At 40.8% G+C, this 22,775-nt stretch overlaps 1 protein-coding gene across 3 annotated transcripts in view; it reads right to left on the bottom strand.

Annotated features, from left to right (window-relative positions):
• Positions 1-22,775, bottom strand: part of LOC124721743 — an 855,569-nt gene that overhangs the window by 147,595 nt on the left and 685,199 nt on the right. For all 3 annotated transcript variants that reach the window (XM_047246845.1, XM_047246844.1, XM_047246846.1), the window contains 5 exons: positions 7,972-8,073; positions 4,566-4,756; positions 3,143-3,752; positions 1,920-2,159; positions 798-1,109 (listed from right to left, as the gene is read on the bottom strand). In XM_047246845.1, coding sequence (XP_047102801.1) covers positions 798-1,109; positions 1,920-2,159; positions 3,143-3,752; positions 4,566-4,756; positions 7,972-8,073 — 1,455 coding nt within the window. The remainder of the gene's footprint in view (positions 1-797; positions 1,110-1,919; positions 2,160-3,142; positions 3,753-4,565; positions 4,757-7,971; positions 8,074-22,775) is intronic.

Genomic DNA, 22,775 nt, shown 5'->3' with positions numbered 1-22,775 from the left:
ACACATTGAAGGTAACAGTAAAATTTACTTGACTTCATTTGATGAGTTTTAGTGTTTGGTCTATAATCAGCATCCGTGGTACACTGAAATAACAGAGAATCAGTAAAATGTAGTTCACTGAAAATCAAACTATGCATGACCCAACTGGCAACATATTTGTACTTGCCAATGTTTTATTACAAGGAAAGTACAATCTCCAACAATCTAAAGCTTTGATACAGCACCACGTACATTACATCAAGAGCCTACAAAAATTATCATGACTTAGCTTACACACTGATACAGTAAAGTTTGAGGTTGTCTGAAATTGTGTTATGTTTATTTCCTTTTAATAAAAAATGGAGAGTACAATTGTATTGCTACTTAGGTCACATTCTTGTCACAGTACGATTTCCAATTCTCCTTGAACTATTTGGTACTTCTCTCCTCCCCCCCCCCCCACCACCCCCCCCCCCCCACCTCTTTCTCTCCAGTCTAGCACAGATTCTGGTGATTGTCAAAACACAGAAATGCTAAACCTGTTGCTAAACAAGCTGACTGTGAGATCAAGACTTTATAATAATACTTTGGGTGCTGAACACAGTGACTCACATTACAGGACTATTGAAAGCCTTAAATGACAGAGTGTTAATTATCAGTAGCAGCACAACTTGTGATGCTATAAATAAATAATTATGGAGAGACTGGTCAAAACAGAGTCAAAACTGAGTTACAATTTCTTCCTGGCCTCACAAAAGGAGTACAAAACTCTCTACTATTTAAACTTATAACCTTCTGTAATAGCAAAACAGAATTACCCCTGTCCTCCTGCGGAGCCTCATTCTCCGTCTGCGAAGAGAACTTGTTCTCGAACCAGATCCTTCTGCAGCCTTTACAGACACTTCATCTATTGTAGATGATGAAAGATTTCCATGCACTGCACCATTTGAGCCGACTTTTGCAGCAGGTGGAGTTGTAGCCATTTTGTTTATAGCACTTTCCGATATTGAGAACTGTGCAAGAGGTTCATTTTTTCCAGACTGTGCTGCAGTTTTTGCCAACTGTGTTATGCCCGATACACTCCATGGGCGTTCTCCATGATTCTGACGCCGTTTTGTACGCATGACAACCTGAAAAATTTAAAGGTTTCTATAAAATAAAACACATTGTTAAGAAATCTCACTGGGAGGTGAAGTGTAATGTGTCTGAGAAAAACTATGTTCACAAATATCGTCATTCCTCTGTAAAACTTGATGGAATATGGAAATGAGTGTTTGGCGTCATTGGCTGCGAGGCCCCTTGCGGGGCAGGTCCGGCCGCCATGGTGCAGGTCTTATTACATCCGACGCCACATTGGGCGACCTGTGCACTGAATGGGGATGAAATGATAATGATGACAGCTAAACACCCAGTCCCTGAGCGGAGAAAATCCCCGACCCAGCTGGGAATCAAACATGGGCCCATAGGACGGCAATCCATCATCCTCACCACACAGCTATCAGGGCGGACTGTAAAACTAAATAAAAACCAATATCTAAACTATGTAACTGTCACACTTGCAATTACTTTATCTCACAGCCACATTATTACATGAATCTGTGAGTAGTTTGCTTCATCCATGGAACAAAAGCATACTAATACAAAATATTGAAAAACAGCTCAAATCCTGGAAGATGCCTTAGTGGTCAAAGTGATTAACAGAGGAGACAAGAAGGGTTTTATTTCAGTTTATTGAGCTTACAGAGGAACTCAGATACAACTTACAGAAAAGCATTTAATACATGGGAGAGGAATTTTAAGGGATATAATTAAATTTTATACAGTCCTCTCCTTTTTTTCTCGCATTATTTCTGTCCAAAATGACAGCTTTCTTCTTTTGATGTATTATGACTGGAACAACATAAATGAAGATCTACTACTGTGATGTGGTTATTTATTACCTTTGTACCGCTTTGCTCTGGAGTCAAAGAAGGGAGGGCAGGAGCTTTCTCTGCTACAGGTGTTGTTTCTGGATCCAACAGTACATCTGTTGACACTGATCTTGATTCACAACCTGGAAGTGAACTACCTTTTCGACATGTTGACACACTTCCATTCTGATCTTCAGATGATACAGATTCCTTTTCAGCTTCAGAATCACCTGTTGTGTATTCTCCACTAGCATCACAACTGTCCATGAGCTGTTAAAAGAAACAAATTTAAGAATTGTTAAAGAAAGTCACCACAAAGTTCTGATTTTTATGAAATGGAATTTTATTGGTGTTACGACTGAAGTACTAAGAATACAAGAAGAATATGATCAGAAATATTGTTCCTATGAAGTAATCCCAAAAGGAGGTACCCTAGAACATCATCACATTCATGTTTTCTAATGTACAATTCCAGATCATCATCACGAATTTTACATTTTCTACACTACACAGTCATAAATTTTTTATGCAGTAGCCAGTTAACAGGGCATTGCACAGAGCTCTGTTAAAATACTCATAACTTAAGGCCATTCACCTACAATAACAACTGTTTCTGTGATATTCTTAGCACAAAACAGCAGGTGCTACTGGAAGTAAAATTCTTTTTACACATACAATGCAATGTATAAAGACCGACATCAGTATCTTTTTGTACACAAATAGCAATAATGTAGTAAGGTCTGTAGAAATTCTGAGCTCTTTGCCAAACACCAGATTTGCAGTAAACTCTTCAGAAAAATGGTTATGGTAATGGGAAGTTCTGGTGAAGTTTAAGAACTAAAGGTAACAGACAATTGAGTATCAGGGGTGCTGGGTCATCAAAATGCACATAAACAAGACAGAGCAAAGTTCTCAGCGTTGTTTATGTGCTGTTTGATGACTGAAGCAATATTGCCGATCTGAATCAGCATAAAAAATAATTCAAATTATCACCTTTTATAAGTTTCATAACCAGGTACGAAAGGCATGAGTCCTTAAATTTAGTCACACATTTTCAAGATTTTAACCAGTCTGATGCTCTGCTATTAACGTAAATAGTGGTTGAGTTTGCCGATATTAGAAGATTTCCAGTATTTTAATATAAATTGTGCCTTTGAATCTCTCTCCATTCTGTTATTACTAATTTCTAAGTAGCCTTATGATCACTCTGAATTACTGTACTTTCTGTTATAAGTTTTCCTGAGGTTACTTACCTGCATTTTATCTGTGACCAGGCCCTGGGCATGTAGTCTCAGCCATTCTTTGGTACGTGCACTCTTTGCTTGTGCTCTTACAAGTGGATCAGAGAATGGGTCCAAAAGAAGTGGTTCAAAAACTCTTGGTGTATGCATGGGTTTACCAGATGTTTTCTTATCACTCTGAAGCTTTTCAGGTTCAATTCTGCCTAGTGCTCTCTTTACAAGCTGCTCTTTGCTTTTCCTCCTCAGAGGGGAGGTTGACAGTTCAGTGTTCTTTGTCTCTTCCGCTGAAGGTTCTAAATTTTTTTTCCCACTACTTGAAGTTCCTTCAGATGAGCTGCTACCAAAATCTAACTTCACTGCTGCAGAGCTCTTACGGACAGTCACTTCTGACATATTACTTGAGCAGTCACTCTTACGATTACGCTGCCTTGATGGAATGCTGCCTGGTGTGTATGTCCACTCATCATCTTCTGAAGACTCTTCCTGAGACTTGGCATCATTAATTGAGATCCTTGATATTCCAGGACTCACATCACTCTTAATCTTTTCCTTGTCCTGATCAGAGTCAGTGTCCATATGTTTGAAGTAAAAAGTTCCAATGTTGTTAGCCAACCAATTTGACCTGGGAATGAGGCAAGCAAAAGAATAAAAGAACTTTTCTATTTTATGAAATGAATTTTGAAAATGCAAGTTACATTTAAGTAACACAAAAAGCAAAAAGAAGCTTATAATTGTAACATTTGGCATTCCTACCAGTACTTGCATCAGAAACACATACTTTAGCATTTCACAAAACATGAATAAGTCTTCATTCAACACAATTGTTTCAACAAATAATCAGAGGTAAAAGACCAACTTCAAGTTCAGTGTAATTGATCAACAACCATTTCTTTATAGTTCAGTGCCAAACTTAAAATAGGCAGCAGTAAATAATAATATACATCAAAAATATTTAAAGAAAATAGGCTTCCTGTGAAAAAGATTTTTATAAAAGATAATTTAATGGAGTAGTATAACTTATGATCAATAAAATGAATTTCAGAATTCAAATTTATATCAAAATTAATTATACAGGTGGTGCATCTTGGAAATAAATTTTTTTTTTTTACAATCTAATCTTGCATACTTCCAGTGCCAACATACAGAAGACTTTACCATACAGGCTCTTAAAAAATTTAACTGTGTGGAGAAAGTGCTTCTGTTCATATACTGGACGATTTTAGGTGAGAACATAATTTTATGATCACACACACACACACACACACACACACACACACACACACACACACACACAGAGAGAGAGAGAGAGAGAAGAGAGAGAGAGAGAGAGAGAGAGAGAGAGAGAGAGAGAGAGAGAGAGATATATATATATATGGAGGGAGGGAGGGAAGGATGGAGTGAGGGAGGGAGAGTGACTTTGCTTTTGCTTCCTGACCTGTTGAAATTACTGCAATCTTCACTAGTTGCAAAGCCATCTCTGGGAAGACTAGTTGGCCTGCATACACTGCCACTTGCACCCACCATGTTAAAATCAGATTCAGTGTTTCGAGGATGGGCAGGATTTGGCTGAAGGTTTTCACATTTATCTGCATTTGATTCCATCACACACAGCTCCTCCAAGTCATCCTGTTTACAGAGAAAGAATTACTATAACAAAACATTTAAAACATGCACAAGAAAAAGATAAATTATATTTTAACATAAACTGATGAGATGGAACTCCATGACTACATTTTTGTGAAAAATATGAGAAATAACTAACACCACCTTTTGTGACATGTAGCTGTGACCTATTTGGCTGATAAATACCTTATTGAACAAGGAAAGAAGCTTGCCTCACTAAAACATTGTGAATAATATAATTCCTCACAGTCTAATTAACAGTTCTGAAGTTCTAATAGAGAGTCCCAAATCAAAAAGTATGTAATATCATATTGTTTTATTTACTTGAAAACCTAGTTAATCTTCAGAACTAACACATTCAAGGGATATAACCTAACACGAGAGGAGATGAGGGAGGAGGAGGGAGAGGGAGAGGGAGAGGGAGAGGGAGAGGGAGAGACAGAGACAGAGACAGAGACAGAGAGAGAGAGAGAGAGAGAGAGAGAGAGAGAGGGGTCCTTTTTGACAAAACCATACTAGCAGTGTTCTCATTACATGATTCAGAGAAATTATTGTCATTGTAAACCTAAAACAGGAGAACCAGAAATATATTTAAATCCTTACATCCATGAATATGAGTCCAGTGTCCTATCAGTGTCAGTCCACTCATTATGGAGGGTGGGTGGAGACAGGGCACCATACTAACCCGCGTAACATCACAATAATTTTCTGGTAGCATTCAGATTCAGATCAACAGTCAAGGAGTGGACTGTCAAGTCATTCACTGTTTTCATAAATCTCATCATGAAGAAAAGCCTTCAGGGATGTAGAACGAGTGACATTATATATTAACAGACAGAAGTGGCCACTGCAGGCAATTTCTATAAATTATACCAACAGCAAATCATGAATAGTGCTTATCTATACACACTCATAATTACAGGAATTATTTCTATATTACATTACATGTATGTATTAGACAAAGGCAGCCACTGTTCCTCCTGTCACACTACTTTGCTGCCATTTTAAATGAAGTATTTATGTCATTCAATACAGCAAACTATCGGCACGACTTGTACCAATGAATACTGCATTTTTGACAATATCAATACAATTTACTGAAGATTTTGTACCACTCCAGAGTGAATTCCCTACTACACACTAGTGTATGCAGTGAAGTTAATTTTCCTGACACCATAAAGGATTCAAGCCATTAGCCAATCAAGTTTTTGATTCGGAGTAGATTTGCCAATTAAAGACATACCCTAACTCCATTAACTTCCAGTACTTTGACCTTAATGAAATTCACTAGAGTAGAAGTCATATAATTGTTTCAGAATTGCTACCCAAGTAGCATCGACTCTTCCAAGAAAAATCATTCTATTATCACCATACACTACTGCTGAGAAACATTTATTTAGTTTGCAGAAATAATACCTATGCAGCTGGAGATGGCAAAAAGAGAGAACAAGGAGAAACCTTCTCAAGAAAAAACAATTGAGAATTATGGAATTATCAAGAACAACCTAAAGTATAGAATTACAATACAACAGCAATGTAATTACTTAGTTACCAAAGATACATTTCTATTGTCCCTCAAAGGACTGAAATTTGTGGTAATGTAGTAATTTACATCGTGTTGGTTGACACTGAGAAAATGCACATACACCATCAGTGACACTGCCATAGACACATACATTGATGGTTAAATGCATACTGTAGCAGTCAGAAGCAAACTGCCTTCCATGACAATATAGGTTTTCATAGCAGCATTTTTGAATAAGTTTTTCATGACCACATCACATTTGCATCAAGTCTGCTTATGATGGCAAAAGAGAAAGACGTCAAAAGCTTGTGACTCAATATAAATTTGATGGAGCAATAACTCCATGAAGTATTTATTCAAATTGCCCCCTTTTTTTAATGATTCGGAAAGATAATTCTACGATTATTGTACTACCAAATATTGATTTTGAATAACAGTGGGACATTAAAATTTATAAGAGTGCTGACCCTTATTGCGGTAAATGATTTTAGAGAAGTTTTGTCCAATAATTATGGAGATTTACCTGATACACAAGTGGTAATTCAATGAAAATGATACAGATGGAAGAAAGGTAAGTAAACTGTTTATTATTTAAAAATGATCACCATAACTGTGAATACATTTATCCCATGGTTAGACAAGATGGTCAAAACCTTTATGGAAAAATGTTTGTTGGTGCCTATGAAACAATGCTTGTACCCAGGCATGCACCTATTTGTCCAAAGGAAACTGACACCCATGAATGTCTTTCACCAGGGCTTTGAAAATGTGGCAACTACATAGGGAGATATCAGTACTGTATGGAGTTCCAGCAAAACTTCTGCAGTGTAGTTGAAACAAACTTGACAACATGGGCACTTTGCAAAAACTGAATGTGCCATCGCATCCAAACACCCACGAATGTTGATGGGCGGCATCATTCTGTTATAGGATAATGCCTGCCCACATGTTGCCATGGTTGTTTTGACTACACTGCAAAAGTTTCATTGGGAAGCCCTTACACATCCTCCATACAGCTCCATCTCTGCCCACACAATTACCGTATTTTTGGTGCCCTGAAGAGAGACATTTGTGGCCATCAATTTGTTTCAGATGAAGAAGTGCATATCTGGGTACAATGATGGTTTCCCAGGCAACCAAAAACATTTTTCCACACCTCACAGTGGCATAAATGTGGTAACAGTTATGGCAATTACTTTCAGAGTAATAAACAGTTTATTTACTTTTCCATCTATCTCATTTTCACTTGACTGCCTCTCATAGTTACTATATCATTAAAGGTGCAATTCTCAATTAAATAAGAGAACACTGTCATCACAAGTGCCCTGAAGAATGTTCATTTGCCCTATCACATTACCATAGTTTGTTAGGGCCGATGGCATACACTTTTAAGACCCAACAAATGAAGGACAAACTATATTATTAGCTGCAGTCCATCAAGTCCATCACCGCAACACCTATTTGCTTCCTGTGTATCGAACTTGCTTCCACATTACTACATACTTTTAGTACTACCAGGTCTCCCTTGGTTAAAGAGTCAAAGTAGCCACCAAGCTATAACAAAATTGAAGTAATTGGATACATGTTTACAACTCGGCCCTTCAAAAGAACTGCCTACACAAAATACTTGACAGACAAGTATTTAGGTTCTCATACACAGTTACATACAATATCATCATTGAGATCCACTAACCTCAAAATATGAACCCTCATCTGAAGTATCACCAGCTCCTGTAAGACGTGGATGTTTACTAACAGGTTCTTCGTCACTCTCCGAAGACACCCCACTTGGGCTCTGAAACAAGCAAATTTCCTTTAGAGTCTATGGCTACTACATTGTTACAGATTAGCAATCACAGTGACAGATTATACTGATTGTGATCATAACAATGAAACTACAAAACGCGAGCGTGTGTGTGTGTGTGTGTGTGTGTGTGTGTGTGTGTGTGTGTGTGTGTGTGTGTGCTCGCGCGCGCGTGGCGGGGTGGGAGGGGGGGGGGGGGCGGGAGAGGGCAAAACAACCGGCTGAAAAAACCTTACACAAATGTCTACACCATAAGTAACTACTACCATAAAGTGTCCCTGTTGGTTTGGCCACACCCTTAGTGACACAAGTAGTGTGATATCATAAATCACCACATGAAAAAACTGTTATTAAGGCATTCCACAGACTTTTTATTTCAACATTCCCACTAGGGTTTAATGCAACTTTCTTCGTCAACCACAGATCATAATAGGCATTTACAGACAGTACAATTATTAACAACTTTTTCAGATCTTATGGCGAAAAAATTAATACCCCCCCCCCTCCCTCTATAAATGCTCACCGAGTAAGGAAGTCATTCTAACAGAGAGATCTGTATCTGAAACAGGGAGCACAGACACAGTGACCCTGACGTTTGGTTGCCTACCCTTGTTGAAGACACCAAGATAAATATAGCGTCTGTTGATAACGTACTTTGTTACTGTGCACTCTCAAAGGTTACAAGCGCTGCGTCTAACAGTTAAATTAACACGTAAATAATCAGCACACGTTCCGCCTCAAACTTACCAAATTACAGCTATATTAAATGTTTGTAGTCAATAAAATAACTGAAAATCATCCGCAAAATAAGAGATAAAGAGCGCCTGCTAAAATGAGTGTGGTGGGTTATTTTCGCAAGCCAGAATAGTGGCTGCAAGGCTGCAAGCATCTGGAAGCAACAGAGGCGAGTGACTCACTTCCGCCGCGGCCGTGACTCCCGGGCCAACTCGATGACCGCGGCATGACCCGCCCAAGTTGCCTTTCATGGGATGCATCCGAGATGGCATGAGAAAATTATTAAACGACAACGTATGGTGATGGAAGCTTGAATCACCAGACCGGCACTGAAGGCATGCTTGCTTTGTAACCAGACTAGTCCACCACATAGTACAACCGCGAAGACGTGGGCAGCATGATGAGGACTCAATATTTTCCACAGAAATATTTTTCTTTGCTATTCATGTAAAGAAAATCTGCAATCTGTTTTCAAAATTAAACGCAAAGCTAAGTAGTCCCAGGATACCCTCTGCTACAGTCGGTTCTAGTCGTAATTGTAAAAGATGTTGCGAATCTTTATCGATTACAGTAAAACAGAGTTAGGTAAAACCGAGTTAATACATGTGTTAGGTGCAAAGCCTACAGTCCGAAAAACCGAACTGAGCGGAAGAGGCGTGTCACGTGCGGGGTAATTATTATATCGATTGTTACGAAAGTAGAATTCACTGTGGTTGACACAATGACCCGGAAGAAAGAATTGGAGGAGATCAACGGAAATAGGTATTATGAGCTTCTCACCGCATTTGCAGTACGAAGCTAGAGTTCCTTCTCTCGAAGAAATACGATCAGCGGACAGACATAATTGGCACGGTGCCAAATGCAGTGCGCGTTGGATGGAGAAACAAACTAAAATTCACTACAAATATCTTTGGGTCCTTGCAATGTCATTGATATTCCAAAGAAACCGCGGGCTTATTATCCTGAGTAAGTTCTGACTAGTAACCTTATACCCACTTCATCGTTACTTCACTTCGCAACCAACTGGTCTGAGCAGGCCACGAAGCGGACTCGAGGCGCGACGGCCAGTTTTCGTCAGCGTGTCGCCTGCAAAGTGAAAGTTACAAAGCGAAGTATGCGAACAAGATTACACAAAATATGATACATACTCTGCCATATTAACTCAAGTTCAAGTAGTTTTCAACGGAATATTGACCTGAAGTACTTTTCAAGTGGAGTGAAACTGAATCCAGATAAAATAGTTAGCCTTCTTCTTTCATGTAATAAAAACCGATGTGTCACTGTGTTAATATGTCAGCTGGGAGAAGAACAGGGACTTCCTCGCTTGTTTTAGCTGTTGTCACTTATTTCTTCTGTTTCTTCTGCGGTATAAATTCCTTAAAACTGATAAGATATATTTACGTCTGCATAAAGTGTTGGAAGTCTGACATCAATAAATTGTAAGTACCTTGAAAAATAGGTAACCATCGGATTCTAATGAAAAGTTCAGCAAAAAAATACAGACAGTAAGTTGAAGCGGGAACAAAACCAGATTGGTAGCTCGTAAAACGTACAGCTTACTCATGCTGTTAGCTTTACAGCCGCGCCCCAGTTTGCGTCTGCCGTCGACAATTTGAGTGTTTTATGTTTCGCTAACGCCCATGCCGTTAGAAACGGAGCACCTTCTTCCTCTTAAGAGCTAATCTTGCCGTTATTTGTGGGCCATTCTTGGATACGTCGTAAGTGATGCAGCAGTTGACATGAAACATAACTGAAAGCTGTAGGTCGAAAGAAACCATTTACACAAGAAAAATAAGACTCCCGTCGACGCGTTCGAGTGTTTATTATTAAAAGCGTCGTGGGCAGTAAACCAACGAGGCACAGCACTGCTGCTTCAGCTCGATACATTTTGAGGAACCAGTAGTTTGCGGTTTTCATTCATAAATCACGCAGGCATTTGACTGCATTGGTTTGTGAATGTGAAGAGACAACAGGGGTGGTAATTTTGAGTCACATTGTTTCAGTTATTTGGCTACGGTGGGTAGGGTTTAACACCACTTATTCTGTGACGTCATTAAAACTGTGCAATATCCATTAGATCCGGGATGAGCCAAGGAACTTTCCATCACTTAATAAAGTAGCTACTCTTCCATTCGCCCAAAATGTTTTATGCGTACCTGAATCAGGTTGGCTGACTAGCAAGTTCTTGTCGTAGCAGGCCGCACTTTCCTCTGTGACATACAGCACACGAGATACTGGAAAAACTCCTTTGATGACAGCAACAACTTGCTGTTTATCAAATGATTCAGCTTTCGTAGATGAAAAACGACAAACACGGCAGACGATCAGTTACGGATACGTTCCCTGGTGATTCGGGTAAAGCGCCTTCCACGCCAGTGAGGACTTCACGAAGAGTCAGTTGTGTAGGCTCAACCTCCTTTCGCAACCAATTGTACTAACAAGTCTGCTCACGGCTGCTGTTAAATGGAAAGTGTATACCCTAACAGCCAGGCTTAGCGTTTGTTTTACAGCGCCAGATAGGGTTCAATAACAAGTAAATATTACGTCCATTGACAGTAATTGTGAGAAAACCGTCTCCACACCATGTGCAGTAACAAGCTTTTCAAATTTTAATTTTTAAGGCTATATGATCACTGCTGTCGTTTCCCCCTCATTTCGGCTTTTTATAGTTCAAAGTCATGATGTTCGCTATTTCCTTTTAAACGTTCTGTATAATTAATAACATGTCTCATGATTCTGCGTCATATTACACGTTCCAATAAAAATAACTATAAAATACAATAACGTAAATAAATGGTTCAAATGGCTCTGAGCACTATGGGACTCAACTGCTGAGGTCATTAGTCCCCTGGAACTTAGAACTAGTTAAACCTAACTAACCTAAGGACATCACAAACATCCATGCCCGAGGCAGGATTCGAACCTGCGACCGTAGAGGTCTTGCGGTTCCAGACTGCAGCGCCTTTAACCGCACGGCCACTTCGGCCGGCTTAACGTAAATATACGAATCGTTACTACATGCATCTTATTACAGTACATCATGGGACTGACCTAACACCGAACGCTACGGATAAGAACATCCGTATTACATACATAAAAAAAGTTTTGCATCACCCCGGTTCCCGGAACTCCTGAAGATAGACATTGACTGTGGATATTGTATCACAGACACAGTCCCTATGATTGCTCAGAGATGTCACTAAGCCTGCCCATAGATGTAAACAACCATGCATGAGCAGCGCGTACTATACGGAGAGGGTCGGACAGCCGATCAAAATGGTTCAAATGGCTCTGAGCACTATGGGACTTAACTTCTGACGTCATCAGTCCCCTAGAACTTAGAAATACTTAAACCTAACTAACCTAAGGACATCACACACATCCATGCCCGAGGCAGGTTTCGAACCTGCGACCGTAGCGGTCACGCGGTTCCAGACTGTAGCGCCCAGAACCGCTCGGCCACCCCGGGCGGCGACAGCCGATCAGTTCCAATTACTCCACTAGAAAGGAAGTACACGGCTCGTGTTGACTTAGCTCAACCATGCCTAGACGGTCAATGTCGCGGTTCGATCGCGTCCGCATTGTTAGTTTGTGCCACGAAGGGCTCTCAGCAAGGGAAGTGTCCTAACGTCTCGGAGTGAACCAAAGTGATGCTGTTCGGACATGGAGGAGGTACAGAGAGGCTCGCTCAGGCCGCCCAAGGACTACTGCTACAGTGGATGACCGCTACCTACGGATTATGGCTCGCAGGAACGCTGACAGCAACGCCACCAGGTTGAATAATGCTTTTGATGCAGCCACAGGACGTCGTGTTACACTCAAACTGTGCGCAATAGGCTGCATAATGCGCAACTTCACTCCCGACGCCCATGGCGAGGTCCATCTTTGCAACCACGACACCAGGCAGCGAGGTACAGATGGGCCCAACAACATGCCGAATGGACGGCTCAGGATTCGCATCACATTCTCTTCACTGGTGAGTGCCTTCAACCAGACAATCGTCGGAGTGTTTGGAGGCAACCGGGTCACGATGAACGCCTTAGACACACTGTCCAGCGAGTGCAGCAAGGTGGAAGTTCTCTGCTGTTTTGGGGTGGCATTATGTGGGGCCGATGTACGCCGTTGGTGGTCATGGAAGGCGCCGTAACGGCTGTACGATACGTGAATTTCATCCTCCGACCGATAGTGCAACCATATCGGCAGCATATTGGCGAGGCATTCGTCTTCATGGACGACAATTCGCGCCCCCATCACGCACATCTTGTGAATTTGACTTCCTTTAGGATAACGACATCGCTCGACTAGAGTGCCCAGCATGTTCTCCAGAGATGAAACCTATCGAACATGCCTGTGAGATTGGAAAGGGCTGTCTATGGACAACGTGACCCCACCAACCACTCTGAGGGATCTACGCCGAATCGCCGTTGAGGAGTGGGACAATCTGGACCAACAATGCCTTGATGAAATTGTGGATAGAATGCCACGACGAATACAGGCATGCATCAAAGCAAGACGACGTGCTATTGGGTATTAGAGGTACCGGTGCGTACAACACTCTGGATCACCACCTCTGAAGGTCTCGCTGTATGGCGGTACAACATGCAATGTGTGGTTTTCATGAGCAATAAAAAGGGCGGAAATGATGTTTATGTTGATCTCTATTCCTATTTTCTGTAACAGTTCCGGAACTCTCGGAATCGAAGTGATGCAAAACTTTTTTTTTGATATGTGTAGTTCGCGTAGAAGATTCTGACAAAGATTTTTTCTACTAAAAAATATGGAAAAAATCTAAATCATGAGGTATGTTATTAATCTTAAATATTACTTCCTAACTGCGTATATATGTATTGCACTGTTGTGCCCGATATCTAACGAGAATGAAAATTATCCACGAATACTTCGAAACTTTTTGCAGAAATGAATCACTGTAGGTGGTCTCGAAATTTCAGATCTCTCACCGGTGTGATTGTTGGCATAATGCCTTTTTTATGTGTGGGAATGTGTGGGGGCGGTGGGAGGGAGAGCGAAGTGGAAGCTTCAAAGCCAAAAATTATAATTGTCAAAATACTTAATACAATCTCTAACTCAATTTGCTAAGTGCGTATTTTTTCGTATTTGGTGATTTTTTCACACTATCGATTGTTCACAAATCTTAACCAATGGCTGACACATTTGACATTGTAAATTTCTTCCCAATTTTGCAGAAAGTTTGATATCATTGCCATTGCTTTATTAAATAACAAATGAGTGAAATAAAACCTATAGGAGTTCAAGAAATGAGGAAAAAATTCATGTAGCTTTTTACTTTCGCGATTTACGTATCAGAATCTTCCGCTTGAGCAACAGACTGACACTCCCACACGAGGGTATCTACATTTTCATGTCTTTATGAGTTCCGTAATGCATGGGGAAAACGCGTAAATCATACAGGAAGAGAGTTCGCGGCCTTCAGGAAGCTGCGCGTACGTAGATTTCTTGACAGGCCCAAGATTTTCCATTTAATTTGCAGCGATGTCTTTAGAGAAGGTGAGGTCTCCGGTCGCACCTACTGCCCACCTTAACACGCTTCCAGTCTGTAGAAGAAATCCATTTTAAAGGCAAGCTAAATAGATTAAGATGATTGAAATAAATCAACGAAAACGGACACCATTTATCGCCGGAAGGTGAAATGACACTCAAATTACCAAGGACGAAGGTTACAATTTACAGTCTTGTCGAGACTTCGGTCATTCAAGGCAGAGACCGGAGGAGAAGACTGCCACGACCTTGCTTAAGGAACCATCTCGGCATTCGCCTGAAGTTGTTAAGGCGCAACATTTGTTGCAAAGTTCATCATATTTCGTATGTTCAGCATTGTCTAATAACGCGGATCCCACTCAGTACACACCATCATACCGAAATAATGAAAAGGAAAAGACGAGCTTAACGTCCAGTTAACGGCGAGGACATTCAGAGGCGGAGTGTAGTACAAGTTTGGATAGAACAAGGTTACAGAAAAAAAGGGAGAATCCTGTCAAAAGGAATCATCCCTGCATTATCTTTAATTTGTTTAGGGAAACCACGGAAAACCTAAATGTAGATGGGCCCGGGCAGCTATTTGTGTATCGTTCCTCCCGTATGCGAGGTCCACCTGCTGAGTCCATTACGCAGAAAGGTCCGTTGACGTATTTTAAGATGTTTTGACGAATACTAAAAAGTTTCGCTGCATGACAAAATCGAAGTCTGAAACGAAGGCATTCCACTGTACAGAGGTGGGTAGCACTAAAACAGGTAATGGCGTAGTTTGTGTTATATGGTCTGACGGCGGCAGATAATATCAGTTGCATTATCGCTAGTCTCTGGTCGTATCCTCCACAACTAACTGCCAGAAGATAATGAAAAAGTGGTAGGTCGATAACAGCCAAAGCACCTATAGTTTCACGAGACTTACGCAACAAGATAACACGAGTAACGGCCTGCACACAAGTATACGCTCCATGTGTGGCCTGCTGGTTTCTTGTCTCTGTTGGCAGGAAGGTTTGGCACCATGTCTCCACTAACGTGCGCAGTCTGAGAACATCACAACCTCAACTTCAAAACAGTATAACAGAACGTGGTTTCGATATAATTATTTCATTCTAGATTCTCACTTAAATAATTCGTGTGTCATGGTAACTCCAAATATCGTGGGTGGCATATTTCGACTCTGATCACAAAGTGAAGCTAGAAGACGCAACTGAAACTAGACTCGGAGTTGTTTGTCCTACCGAAACATGCACTGAGCGTTAAATCTCCACTAATTGCTCACAATGTTTACTCTAGTGACCACCAAACCGCTGATCGCGAACTATTAGTAACTCGCGGTTTTCGGTACATCGTGGTAACGCTCAGGTTGGCTAACCGGGATTGCTCCTCCGAGCTCAGAACGCACCGGCGACAGTAACTGCTTGTTTCTCCGGTACAACTGCCTCTGTCAGTCAAGACAACTACACTGTCAGCATCACAGCTAATTGTGCACGTGTGAGGTTGTGCACGTCGATTTTCGTGGGAATATTAGACATTTGATAACATAGATAATTTGACTTAGCCATTGATGATAATTCAGGTTTGTTCTAATGATGACGTGTCCGAGCAAGGAGCAAAAAACTTATCACTTTCGGAATGGGAAACCGTTTACTTCTTTAGCCAGGCATGGGGCAAATATGCGTGTGTACTGTGCTACGCAAGTACATCATTTGGGAAGAAAGGGAACGTCGAATGTCAATTCAAAACCGTTCACTCAGAGATTGAAACGGGTTTCCCACTGGATATTGCTTTAAGGAAACAAAAGGTAAGGCAGCTAAAATCCAGTGTAGTGATCTAATGCTTCATGCGGAAATTAACTGGCTTAGTAGAGGCAGAGCTTTATATCTTTTTATACATTAACTTCCTGCCTTAGCAGAATTTTTGAAAGAACGAAGCAAATACTTCTGCGAGTTTGAAGATCCTGTTTGGCTGCAGCATTCTGCCTTTCTCGCAGACGACACAGAAAAGTTAAATATCCTAAACCTGCAGCTTCTAGGTAACAATTAAGATATTGGTGGAATAATTGCAGATGTAGCTTCATTCAAAAAAGCTGGAACTGTGGGTAAAATACCTAATACAAGGTTAACACGAACATGTTTCTAGTTTGAAACTAACCTTTGACAAGCAAGACTCTTCAATGCCTCCTTACAACAGTAAACAATACGTTGAAATTCTTTCAGATTTGAGAAGTCAATTCAACAAACGCTTTCAAAATTTCTAAAGCATTTAAATTGTTGCACAGTTTGTCAAATCGCCTTTTATAGAGCATGATGGTAAGATGTTCTCCACTTATGCCATAGAGCAATTTGATTTTCAAGAAGACAGTGCTACATTGGAGTCGGAAATGGCTGATTTACAAAATGATTTATCTTTATAACCGTTTTCGTTTTCTTCAAGCTCTTAAAATATTTGGCCTCTTGTTCCTAAATAAAAATACCCAATTTTCGTCCAGGGTAAGCCTCAAAGTGAAGGCAATGTTCAGCTCTACATAACTGTGTGAGGCTTCTTGTTCCAGCACAGGTTCAAACTGACTGATGAACACTTTGACAACTGTGTTCGAACGGCAACCACTACCAACTCTTCCAACGTTAAAAAAATTTGTTGATGACAAAAAAGATTGCCACCATTTTCACTGAAGTTACGGAGCCTGATACGAAAATCTGTTCTTACATATGTAATTCATTACAAACTGCACTTCAATTGCTTTCTCGTGTGCAACTCAGTTTCTTTTTCTTTTATACAGTTTAGTTAAAATTGATTTCATATTTACTAGAAATAAAAATTCATAGGCCGTAAACAAATGTAAGATTTTTAAAATTCTTATTTCTGTTTTTAGTTTCTTCTGATGGATCAAAGTAGTATTTAAAATCGGTACGGTAGCTCAGAAGCTTGGCGACACTGGTTGACACTAAATACGTGCAGTTAGACGTGAAAATTCCGGAGAACAAAATTTGCAGAACTGCAGTTTTCCCACGGAGATGATTGTATCGATTACACTACAATTGCAAACAGAAGTAAACTACTCCAAAGTCTAGTTGTTAGCGCTGTTGGCTGCTGACGCGCAGATCCTGTGTTCCAGTTCAGGTGATCAGTTAGGATTTTTTCTGGTACTTAGAGAAGATGGAACAAGACCTGCTCTGTCTCGTGAAACCAAATGAGAACCCGCATGACTAAATACGCACTGACACTGCAATGCGCAAGTCGTCGAAGTGGCTTCAAATATAAGGTGCCCCAGCAGTAATGGTCGACATTCAGGAACGACAGGAACGATCCGAAGCGAAAAAGTTTAGTGTAAATGGGCTCTAAAATGCATACCTTAAGAACCATGGGCACTTTCTTGATACTGTGAAACAAATCTCTTCTACTTCAAGGTCTTTGCTTCCTAAATTCTGAGAGGTGGTACTACGGATCAAAACAACAAAAAATTGTCCCGTAACCATTGACTCTAAACGGCATACCTTAAAAGCTATGAGCGCTTGTTCACCTCCGCTACTGTGAAATCTCTCTTATACTGAACAAGTGCTCAAGTGCTCATAATTTTTAAGGCATGCGTTTTAGTACGTCCATCGAGGCTCGCAATTAAAAATGGAGAACGTTTTGAAGTACACAAATATCGTGTACCATATACCCAACAGAGCAAGAACGGTAGAAATCTATCCTCTCATAACGCACGCGGTAGCGTCTTATAGTCTCATACCTAGTATTTGATCACAGACCTACAGGTCATAACGGGCTAACTTAATAATACTATCATCATTTTTCAAAAACGGAATCATCAATAAAATATGTCAATATTGCAAAGGGATTCATCGAAACATGAAACCTGCCTGATATTTAAGAAGGTGTCTTTACAGACTGCTCTACGCAGCGAAACGGGCTAAATAAAGCGCGGATCGCCTGAAGGTGGTTGTTCTGCAGTATAATTAGTTTCAATCCTGAAATCGTTCCTTATTTTCTTACATTAGCACACTTTCACTGCCACTCCCTCAGAGTTGCTTCTGGTTGACCAAGTGTGATAGCACAACATTTAAGACACCGGACCTGCATTCGTGAACGGGATTCAGATCCTCGTCCGGCCATCCAAATTTAAGTTTGGTGTGGTTTCACCTGAATCAAATAAGGCTGAAATCAGGAAGGTAACTCTGAAAATGACATAATTGATTTCCTTCCACATTCTTGATCTTGTACTTGTGCACAGTCTTCAAGAACCTCGTTGCCGACCGGAAGTTAAACCATAATCTTTCTTTCCTTCTGACTGGTCGGAATATCGCCCCTCAGTATCAGATACCTGAAACTTGATGCCTCGCCAGGCAGCAATCGCGAACTGCAGACGGCGACGGATCTCTTGGCGCACAACGTGTCGGCTCTTCTCAAAATAGCGCAGAAATTAACGTAAGAATTAACGTGTGTTTAAGCTATCCACTTAACAACCAATTGCTAATTATGAAAAAAAAAAAGAAAAACTGTCAAGCCCAACACGCTTCTTCATATTTATAACTCACTTGGAATGTAAATATGTGAAATAAAATAAGGAAAGCGCAGCATATTATTAACTGTATCCTCTCCTTCGCCAGACAATACGGAACGTATGTAGTGATTTGTATCTGTGACAGGGTGAATCATCAAATACCAGTACTGGATAAATAGTGTTTTGCCTATTCCAAAAACACACACACACACACACACACACACACACACACACACACAGAGAGAGAGAGAGAGAGAGAGAGAGAGAGAGAGAGAGAGAGAGAGAGAGATACAGGGGGGAGGGAGAGAGGGGGGGGGAGGGAGAGAGGGGGGGGGAGGGAGAGAGGGGGGGGAGGGAGGGGCTTGTGCGAGTTTTATGAACACTTAGAGAAACGTGCTAGTTCCGCATCGATCGCTGGAAGCGGACAATGCGTGTCACAGCAGAAAGGGTTCGGGGTCAATGGCCTCCCTTTAAAAACGCCTAAGAAAGATCGATATTCTCAGTCGTTTCCCTGGCAGTTAAGTCCTCTATTGTGTCTGCTACCTGGGATGTCATTTCAAGTTCCGCGTCCCATTCTGGTTTACTGCCGACACTAACGTACCAGGTACCGGTGAAACTAGGGAAGGCCAGTGAGTGACGTGACTCTGATGTCTTTCACTCCATCAATAGATAATCCTAAGCAAAGCCAAACAAATTCCGCGATTTCAGTCCGTTATTTATCCCATTTATTTTTAGATTGCTTCTGTAATTATGCAACAAGTTACGAGTCTGAGAATGGAATTGTTATTTCTCATACATTCTACCAATACATGTATAATTAAGACACAAAGGAATTAATGACATCAGCTGCCAGTGAGTATTAATTTAAATCGAAGGGGAAAGCTGAAAATTTGTGCTGGACCAGGAATCTAACACGGGTCTCCCGCTTACTAGGCAGATGCGATGACCACTGCGCCATCCCGACGAAGTAGTCATCGCAACAACACGGGCTACCGTACCACGCGTCTTGTCAGTTCCAAACTTTCAACGCATCCACATACTACTGATGTAGTTCCCCCTGCCCATTATCCTCATTACTCGCGGCATTTCAACTATTCCGTAAGAGTTCGAGCGTGGTGTGCATCTGCACCGAAGTGATCGTGATGGCCGAAAGAACAGACACCGCGTATAGATGCGTAACTGATTCGCATTTCATCATTCCCTGTCTTGAAAAGTGGTGATCCTTCGAAATCACGGTTATTAGTGACGACAGATGTTAAATTACGTCTATTGCATCTGTTTCATTGCTTATTGAAACAGACAGTAACCGAAATCTCGCGAGTTGTAATCCTAGCCTTATCATTAAGACGTACATAATCAGTATCTAACATTTCAGGAAACACAATGAAAGTGTGTGCGTGACAGTTATTGCGTTTAAGGAGAAATTAGATGAACCACCTGCTCAATGTAGGGAAGAATTTGAAACTAACGTACCAAAGAATGATAGTTCTTCTGCTTTGAAGAGCAGCGTATTCTGTAACATTTGTACCATCTACGGGGTAGCAGTAAGTTTGGTAGATGTTCCACGCTGTGACATGGCGCATGTGTGGAAACTCAGATTTCTAAACAACTTACGGATACGGAGAGTACAACTACAACTTCTAAACGCGGCATCCAACAGAAGCGACAGTTTCAACGCTGTCGCAGTGACATTCATAAATCTTTTCAGGCAGTTTCAGAGTAAAGAAAATCTGCTATGAGATAACAGTATAGTTGTAATAACATCTTATGATTACTCCAAGTTCATCGTCATTACTGAAAAGGAAAGCTAGCACACTACATTTGTTATCTACCTCCACCCACATCATTTGTTCCGTCCGTGTAATACTGACTGATTCTACTCCCACCGAACAAAATAAGTCTATCGTCCCCATATTCTAGGGCAAGATGTAACGTCCAATCTTCTGTTATTACCACAGAAACATGAAATTCAGCAAAAAGGAACTGATGGAAATTTTGGACATATTTCAACAATTTTCCACTTAGAATGGTGCTTAGAAGGACTGCACGGGGTCATCTGGACAGTAGCAAATTTTAATACTTTCATATAACCACTATGTATCCTCTGAGGTAATGTTGGCAGACGATGACGAAGAATTACATTAAAACGTAGTTTAAAAGCATTAGAATGTGCACTCAGGCAGTTAATAGCAGAAACATCCACTTAAGCAGATTATTCTCCCTCCAACAAATTTAACTTCACAGTTAAGCGAGATAGAGTAAAAGAAATAACAGAAATGGTTCGCGGAGCTTAATTTACGCGACATTCATCCAACCGAGCTAAAAATGAGTGTATAACACCAATTATAGCTAATTTTGGCCATCCATTATACTAGTCCAGGTTTTGCAAGGGAAGGATGGGTTTTCCGATGGAAATTATGTCATTTTTAAAAATCAGTTATTTGCAGTATTTAACGGTAAATCTTATGAAAGGTGAAAATATGATATATTCCTACTGTGTGCCGTCGTCAGTTTTGATCCCCAGTATCGTCTAGGAGTTATCAGTGATGGAAGACTGAAGTGAGGCTCATTCAGCCTCGTGGACACAATTGAGAAGCTACTGGAAGGAGAGTTTCCGATTTCGAAAGCCAACATCCTGCTTGGGAGAGGTATGTGCTTAGTACATCTCCTCCAAAACTGCCGTTCAACGACAATATACGTCAGAAGCTGAAAAAGCGCTCTTTAGGGCTGTTTTATTCCTTGGAGCTCATCACGAAGTTAGTTTGATTGCTGCCTTTATTTCGTCCATGTAGGACTTCTACTACTGCTACTACTACTACTACTACTACTACTACTACCGGAATTGCTATTTTACATACATTCTACCAATACATGTGTATTTGATACGAATTCTATCGTTCCCTGTCCTTGAAAACTGTTGATCCGCCGAAATCATGATTATTATTGACGACAGTTGTTAAATTAAGTCTATTGCATCTACTTCGTTGCGCTACCAGACTCGCGCGGGATCTAATCCCAGCCCTATCTTTCGGACGGCCGTAATCAGTACCTCACATTTCAGGGAACTGACGACAGCAACGAAAAATAACACAAATGCGCGAGAATTTCTGGCCATTTCGCTGTTTCAGCCCTGATATGTTGGGTCTAGTGGTCTACTCGTGTTGGCAAAGCGCGGTCCTTTTTTTCAGTCTGCCTTTAATCTAACCTTCATCTCTCAACGATATAAGGAGTCGCCAGGAAAGACACGTGGTTTGGATTCCACGGTAAACTGCAGGTCCCCTTTCCCGGTTGAATAACCGAGGCAAGTTAGAATCATGCAAATCGCCGAAGTGTTGTGCAATTGAAATACGTGCATCCGGCCTTTGAGCCATACGCATTTATTATTAGCAATGGTAGAATGTTGTTGGACATTATTGTGTGAATCTGCTGTCGCATCAAAACAAAAGATATAATGGAGCAAACTATCATAAATGAGCAAAATCCACGGCATCCACAAAATAGAAATAAAACAGAGAGAGCTCAGTACCTGTCTATTTGCTCAGTAAGCAAATTTTTTGGACGTAATTTAAAATAAAAACTTTCATATTCAAATACGTAACTCTCCTTCCATGTCGTCGTCGTCGTCGTCGTCGTCGTCGTCGTCGTCACAGCGATATTTGACACTAAAGAGGTATTTTTTTCATAATAACAAAGCCCTCGGGCCAGCGAAGGAAAGATGAAAATGTACAGATTCATGTCCTATCAACGTCCCGGTCATCAGAAACGGATCGCTAGCTCCGAGTGGACAACAAACTGAGAAGAAATCAGCTGTGGTGCTGTTGAAGGGATCATCCCGGCATTCATGTGAAGTGATGTAGATAAACAACAGAGAACCTAAAATCAGGGCGGCCGAATGCAATCTGACTCTGCTTCTCCAAACGACATACTTAATATCTAATTGCAGCAG

Source organism: Schistocerca piceifrons, chromosome X (genome assembly GCF_021461385.2).
Source record: "Schistocerca piceifrons isolate TAMUIC-IGC-003096 chromosome X, iqSchPice1.1, whole genome shotgun sequence".
NCBI classification, from domain to species: Eukaryota; Metazoa; Arthropoda; class Insecta; order Orthoptera; family Acrididae; genus Schistocerca; species Schistocerca piceifrons.
The sequence above is the reverse complement of the archived record's forward strand: the minus strand, read 5'-3'. Positions and strand labels throughout refer to the sequence as shown.